Source organism: Dicentrarchus labrax, unplaced genomic scaffold (genome assembly GCF_905237075.1).
Source record: "Dicentrarchus labrax unplaced genomic scaffold, dlabrax2021, whole genome shotgun sequence".
In the NCBI taxonomy this organism is placed as follows: Eukaryota; Metazoa; Chordata; class Actinopteri; family Moronidae; genus Dicentrarchus; species Dicentrarchus labrax.
Window position 1 is genome coordinate 23,728,040 of NW_026136713.1, and position 7,500 is coordinate 23,735,539.

Below are 7,500 nucleotides of genomic sequence, written 5' to 3' on the forward strand. Positions count from 1 at the left end.
TTCCTGTTTGTAGGAGATTCCCGCCCCGACGCCGATCAATGAGCTGATTGATCAGCTGCCAATTGTACAGGTAAGATGAAGGTGGTGATGAAGGTGGTGATGAAGATGAAGGTGGTGATGATGATGAAGGTGGTGATGATGATGAAGGTGGTGATGAAGATGAAGGTGGTGATGATGATGAAGGTGGTGATGAAGGTGGTGATGATGATGATGAAGGTGGTGATGAAGGTGGTGATGATGATGATGAAGGTGGTGATGAAGATGAAGGTGGTGATGATGATGAAGGTGGTGATGAAGATGAAGGTGGTGATGAAGATGAAGGTGGTGATGATGATGATTTTGTGTGTGTGTGTGTGTGTGTGTGTCAGGGTCGGTCTCGTCCAATCAGAGTGCTGAACAGACTGACCGTAGTGATGTCAGACTCCAGTCACTTTGTGAGTATTTTAATCATTAACGACCTAATAACTGTCAGCCAATCAATCAGTTTGATTATTGTGTGTGTGTGTGTGTGTGTGTGTGTGTGTGTGTGTGTGTGTGTGCAGAGGCCCAGCTCTCCAGAGTATCGCTGCTTCGACCTGCTTGCGATCCAACCGACCACAGAGAAACTCTTCCACGTGAGATTCACTGACACCGAGGGGGGGTCTATTTACAGGAAACATGATCACTGATAATCAATAACGTGTGTGTGTATGTGTGTGTGTGTGTGTGTGTGTGTGTGCAGGCAGCCTGTATGATGTATGACGTTGACATCATCTGTATCTCAGTGACAGAGAAACTTCCTTTCTTCTTCAAGAGAGCGCCGGTCAACGGGGTGAGGTGGTGGTTGTTGTTGTTGTTGTTGTTGTTGATTGTACAGTGTACAGAACACATAATAAATAAACATCAGTAGACAGAGTGATGGATCAATATCAGCTGACGTCTGCAGCAGAGCAGCTAGTTAGTAAATGAACATCAGTAATTAATAACTAATACTAACTATATCTGCTGTTAGCGGCTAGGCTAACTGCCTGAACTGTGTGTGTATATTGTGTGTGTGTATATTGTGTGTATATTGTGTGTATATTGTGTGTGTGTGTGTGTGTGTATATTGTGTGTGTGTGTATATTGTGTGTGTGTGTGTATATTGTGTGTGTGTGTGTATATTGTGTGTGTGTGTATATTGTGTGTGTGTATATTGTGTGTGTGTGTGTATATTGTGTGTGTGTGTGTATATTGTGTGTGTGTGTGTATATTGTGTGTGTGTGTGTGTATATTGTGTGTATATTGTGTGTGTGTGTGTATATTGTGTGTGTATATTGTGTGTGTATTGTGTGTGTGTATATTGTGTGTGTGTGTATATTGTGTGTGTGTGTGTATATTGTGTGTGTGTGTATATTGTGTGTGTATATTGTGTGTGTGTGTGTGTATATTGTGTGTGTATATTGTGTGTGTGTGTATATTGTGTGTGTGTGTGTGTATATTGTGTGTGTGTGTATATTGTGTGTGTGTACATTGTGTGTGTGTGTGTGTGTATATTTTGTGTATATTGTATTGTGTGTGTGTGTGTGTGTGTATATATTGTGTGTATATTGTGTGTGTGTACATTGTGTGTGTGTATATATTGTGTATATTGTATTGTGTGTGTGTGTGTGTGTATATTGTGTATAGTGTGTATATTGTGTGTGTGTGTGTATATTGTGTGTGTGTACATTGTGTGTGTGTGTATATATTGTGTGTGTGTGTGTATATTGTGTGTGTGTGTGTATATTTTGTGTGTATATTGTATTGTGTGTGTGTGTGTGTGTATATTGTATTGTGTGTGTGTGTGTGTATATTGTGTATATATTGTGTGTATATTGTGTGTGTGTGTGTATATTGTGTGTGTGTGTGTATATTGTGTGTGTGTGTATATTGTGTGTGTGTGTATATTGTGTGTGTGTACATTGTGTGTGTGTGTGTATATTTTGTGTGTATATTGTATTGTGTGTGTGTGTGTGTATATTGTGTATATTGTGTGTGTGTGTGTATATTGTGTGTGTATATTGTGTGTGTATATTGTGTGTGTGTGTGTATATTGTGTGTGTGTGTATATTTTGTGTGTATATTGTATTGTGTGTGTGTGTGTGTGTGTGATATTGTATTGTGTGTGTGTGTGTATATTGTGTGTTTGTGTGTGTGTGTATATTGTGTGTGTGTGTGTGTGTGTGTATATTGTGTGTATATTGTGTATATTGTGTGTATATTTTGTATATTGTGTATATTGTGTGTGTGTGTGTGTAGGCAGTGGACAGGGGTCTGGTGTTCGAGGTGTCGTACTCCGCCTCCATCAGAGACGCCACCATGAGGCGTTACACCATCGCTAACGCAGTGTCTCTGATGGACAGCTGTAAAGGGAAGGTACGTCCTCCCCAACAGGATGTGATGTCATACTAATGTCAGAGGAGGCGGAGCTTGACTCACCTGTTTGTGTTTCAGAATGTGATCCTGTCCAGTGCCGCAGAGAAGGTCAGCTTCTGTTCCCCATCCACCGGTTATCAGCACTGATCAATAACCAGTAATCAATAATGTGTGTGTGTGTGTGTGTGTGTCCACAGCCTCTGGAGCTCAGAGGTCCCTATGACATCACCAACCTGTATCCTTCTTCTTCTGCTGTTTCTGCTGCAGTAGTTTACTCGTGTAGTGGTGTGATGTTGTTGCGCCATATTATGAACAAGGCAGTGAAGCGCAGACTTTTATTTTGAAGGGTAGCGTTTTTGCTGCCATGTTTTTCTTTATTCCTTTGAGTGTTGTGGTTATAGTATGATGTAATTGTGTAATTGTAAATGTTAATGTTTTGAGCACATATGTCAGGGACCATGTCGGATTATTACCGGAAGTATTTTATTTTCTAAACCTGCATTTACCGCGTTGTCAGGTTTTACTTCCTCTTTCGTGACTTTTCTCAGAAAGTTACGCAGTTTTGCTGCTCTCCGTAGTTTCATTGTTTTTTGTTGTAAAAGTGAATGTAAGTTACTTAAATACTTGTAGTCGCAGTGTTAACTTGTAGAACTGTTGTGTTATTTCCTTTCATACATAAACTTGCTAATTAGAGGAGAAGTTGTCGCGGCCTGCGTGTGCTGCAGGGCTGCTACGTAGCTTGTGACGCTAGAGTGCTGTTGAGACTGGTTGTAAACAGGAGACATGTAGTGACTGTTCTCACAGTGTTACAGAGCACAGAGAGCATGTATGAGAAACCCTGTGCACACCTGTGAATGTTTCTTCTCCATAGGGAATAAACCGTGAGACCATTCAGGAGTCTTTGCCTACTAAATAACACAGCGCAGAATTAGAGCCACGACACTCGCGTGAGTGGTTCTGGTTGTAAATGTCTTTTAAACAGAAACAGTTGTGAGTGTTTGTAGTATCACAGTATTGTGTTGTTGTCGTCGTCGTCCAGAGGGGTATTGCACAAAAGTAGGATAAAGAAATCCAGGATAATTGAGCAAGCGCGGCTTGACCTAGCCTGCTCGCTGCATCCTGGCTTAATGGTTGCACGTTTGCCGAGCCAGGATTAAAAGGTGCGGCTATGTTAAGCCAGGTGTAGATAGTCGGGATAAGTGCGTGTTCACGGCATACTGAAATAGACCTCGCGATCGCTCACAGAATCACCGATGGGAACATGGATAAGAGTCGCTGAACAACAGCTCCTGATGGAGTTCTATGAAGAGGTGGAAGATATAAGAAACAAAGGCAATACCAATGCCATAATTAAAGAAAGAGAGAAAGCCTGGCAGACAATAGCGGACCGGCTTAATGCTTAAGTAGTCCAAAACTGTACAATGAATAAACAGTGCTCCACTGGAACTGTCATCATTAGGCTCCAATTAAAGGACTAAAGGAGTTACTTTAAGTCCACTAATCAACTGTTGTACACTTTGCTTTAAATGTGGCAAGTAGAGGTGCATGTTCCTTAAATGTAGAGTATGATTAAGTGCAAACAATTATCCACAATGTGTGTCATTTAATCTACTTTTATCTATTTTATCTTTGTATCCTTCATAAAGAACAAACTTGTCTGGCCATAAAAGGACCTGGCAGCAAGTTAAAGTTAAATACAAGAACATTCTGCAGGCTGGTCAGTGACTATAAAGTAGATAACAGTGAACAAATGAGGTGAATAGATTAGGTATCTGCTGACATGTTGAATGTCTGTATGATTGTAGCAGTTTAAAAAAAGCCCATAGAACTGGCACAGGGGGCCCACCAAGCCAGGATATGTGCTGCAAATGGTTCCTTTATTAAGGTTCTCTGCATCCCCAACAGAATAAAGGAAGCTCCCACTTGCAAAACATCTCACTGTAACACAGACCATCTGTGGTACAGTGAGAGCATGGCTTCCTGCCGTCTGGTGCTGTGTTTTTGGACCCAGCAGCCTACATAAATATCTTAGTCCATCACCTGAGAATCTGTATCTCTCAATGAGATAGTCATCTCCAACAGCCAATGGGTCTGACCTGTCCCAGAAGACTCTTTCAGGACTAAATGCTCGTCTGAGGATTAGGGCTTCCTCATCCAGTACATCCTCCAAGAAAGGGCAAGCCATTATGAAGAGGGAACAGGTGTGAATAATATATATATATATATATATATATATATATATATATATTATGGCATGCCGTTTAGGAAATTAATCTTTGAATATATGGAATGAATCTTTGGATATATGGAATGAATCTTTGAATATATGGAATGAATCTTGGATATACTGATAAAAATGTGAGAATACTGAATGAAATTGAAAACCTAGTTGTATCCTTTTCATCAAAGTGATAGCCTTCTGAATTAGCTGGTTTTACAAAATGGCATCAGTTGAAATATTACAATACTTTCTTAAACTGGAAAACTTTTTTGCTTTTTCTGTCAGGATTTAGCCTGAGGCCTGTTGTAGTCGGCCTGCCACCATTAAAAAGGAAGTGAACTTCTTCGTCAGGAGAACGGTATTGGGCACGGGTACCACTATCGGGAGGATTTTGGCCCGTACAAGCACTTACCAATGAGTTAATAATGTCCTCATTGATCAGTATTGCTGCCACAAGGTTCCTGACTGACTCATTCTCACTTCTACAAGATGACAGCAGTGCTTTGATGACCAGTCAAGATTCATTCCATAAATTCAAAGATTAATTTTATATATTCAAAGATTAATCTCTTAAACAGTATGCCATAATATATATACTTTATTGCCCTTGTCACAGATTTCATTGAAAACACCTTTGCAACTTCATCAGCTGTGTTTTGTAATCTCAATTACTGCAATAAACACATATTTATGCAGTTTGACAAGCAGTCTTCATTAGCATAGCAATATAACACTTGTCCTGAGTAATAATACTTCCACTTGAATCAATATAAAAGACTGTTGCAATTACAAACAGCCAACAGATTTAAATGAAATGAGAAATTACAATATATGTAATATTTTAATGCAGGATAATTAAAATGATGCAACATACTTAGAAAGACCATGGACATGCTGTAAAACACATTAATTCCTCACAGGACTGACGGTGGAAATACAGGTGAATCACTAGGATTAATCTTAGTCTGGCTGTTAGCCTGGTCTGGAGCAGACTAACTGCAGAGAATAAATCACCATAGTAACCTGGCCGGGATAAGTTTAACCTGCTTTCATGCAACCGACTTGAGGCTAAATTCAGCCAGGATAACCAACATATCCCGGCTTAATCCCTTATCTTGGTTTTGTGCAGTACCCCTCAGAGGGTTGTTGTCGTCATTGTTGTCCTGACGCTGTTCCTCAGAGGGTTGTTGTCGTCATTGTTGTCCTGACGCTGTTCCTCAGAGGGTTGTTGTTGTCCTGACGCTGTTCCTCAGAGGGTTGTTGTCGTCATTGTTGTCCTGACGCTGTTCCTCAGAGGGTTGTTGTTGTTGTCCTGACGCTGTTCCTCAGAGGGTTGTTGTCGTTCTGACGCTGTTCCTCAGAGGGTTGTTGTTGTTGTCCTGACGCTGTTCCTCAGAGGGTTGTTGTCGTCGTTGTTGTCCTGACGCTGTTCCTCAGAGGGTTGTTGTCGTCGTTGTTGTCCTGACGCTGTTCCTCAGAGGGTTGTTGTTGTTGTCCTGACGCTGTTCCTCAGAGGGTTGTTGTTGTTGTCCTGACGCTGTTCCTCAGAGGGTTGTTGTCCTGACGCTGTTCCTCAGAGGGTTGTTGTTGTTGTCCTGACGCTGTTCCTCAGAGGGTTGTTGTCGTTCTGACGCTGTTCCTCAGAGGGTTGTTGTTGTTGTCCTGACGCTGTTCCTCAGAGGGTTGTTGTCGTCGTTGTTGTCCTGACGCTGTTCCTCAGAGGGTTGTTGTTGTTGTCCTGACGCTGTTCCTCAGAGGGTTGTTGTTGTTGTCCTGACGCTGTTCCTCAGAGGGTTGTTGTCGTTGTTGTTGTTGTCCTGACGCTGTTCCTCAGAGGGTTGTTGTCGTCGTCCTGACGCTGTTCCTCAGAGGGTTGTTGTCGTCGTCCTGACGCTGTTCCTCAGAGGGTTGTTGTTGTTGTCCTGACGCTGTTCCTCAGAGGGTTGTTGTTGTTGTTGTTGTTGTCCTGACGCTGTTCCTCAGAGGGTTGTTGTTGTTGTCCTGACGCTGTTCCTCAGAGGGTTGTTGTTGTTGTCCTGACGCTGTTCCTCAGAGGGTTGTTGTCCTGACGCTGTTCCTCAGAGGGTTGTTGTTGTTGTCCTGACGCTGTTCCTCAGAGGGTTGTTGTTGTTGTCCTGACGCTGTTCCTCAGAGGGTTGTTGTTGTTGTCCTGACGCTGTTCCTCAGAGGGTTGTTGTTGTTGTCCTGACGCTGTTCCTCAGAGGGTTGTTGTTGTTGTCCTGACGCTGTTCCTCAGAAGGTTGTTGTCGTTGTTGTTGTTGTCCTGACGCTGTTCCTCAGAGGGTTGTTGTCGTCGTCCTGACGCTGTTCCTCAGAGGGTTGTTGTCGTCGTCCTGACGCTGTTCCTCAGAGGGTTGTTGTTGTTGTCCTGACGCTGTTCCTCAGAGGGTTGTTGTTGTTGTTGTTGTTGTCCTGACGCTGTTCCTCAGAGGGTTGTTGTTGTTGTCCTGACGCTGTTCCTCAGAGGGTTGTTGTTGTTGTCCTGACGCTGTTCCTCAGAGGGTTGTTGTCCTGACGCTGTTCCTCAGAGGGTTGTTGTTGTTGTCCTGACGCTGTTCCTCAGAGGGTTGTTGTCGTTGTTGTCCTGACGCTGTTCCTCAGAGGGTTGTTGTCGTTGTTGTCCTGACGCTGTTCCTCAGAGGGTTGTTGTCGTTGTTGTTGTTGTCCTGACGCTGTTCCTCAGAGGGTTGTTGTTGTTGTTGTCCTGACGCTGTTCCTCAGAGGGTTGTTGTTGTCGTCCTGACGCTGTTCCTCAGAGGGTTGTTGTCATTGTTGTTGTCCTGACGCTGTTCCTCAGAGGGTTGTTGTCGTTGTTGTTGTTGTCCTGACGCTGTTCCTCAGAGGGTTGTTGTCGTTGTTGTTGTTGTTGTCCTGACGCTGTT

General features: G+C 42.8%; 2 protein-coding genes across 3 annotated transcripts in view; one reads left to right on the top strand and one right to left on the bottom strand.

Annotated features, from left to right (window-relative positions):
• Window positions 1-7,500, bottom strand: part of LOC127374580 (NAD(P)H pyrophosphatase NUDT13, mitochondrial) — a 105,090-nt gene that overhangs the window by 10,602 nt on the left and 86,988 nt on the right. The window lies entirely within an intron of this gene.
• Window positions 1-7,500, top strand: part of rpp30 (ribonuclease P/MRP 30 subunit) — a 9,317-nt gene that overhangs the window by 860 nt on the left and 957 nt on the right. Inside the window, exons 3-9 of the mRNA XM_051420151.1 lie at window positions 14-70; window positions 369-434; window positions 543-614; window positions 722-811; window positions 2,260-2,376; window positions 2,455-2,484; window positions 2,574-2,611. Of these exons, the coding sequence (XP_051276111.1) occupies window positions 14-70; window positions 369-434; window positions 543-614; window positions 722-811; window positions 2,260-2,376; window positions 2,455-2,484; window positions 2,574-2,611 (470 nt within the window). The remainder of the gene's footprint in view (window positions 1-13; window positions 71-368; window positions 435-542; window positions 615-721; window positions 812-2,259; window positions 2,377-2,454; window positions 2,485-2,573; window positions 2,612-7,500) is intronic.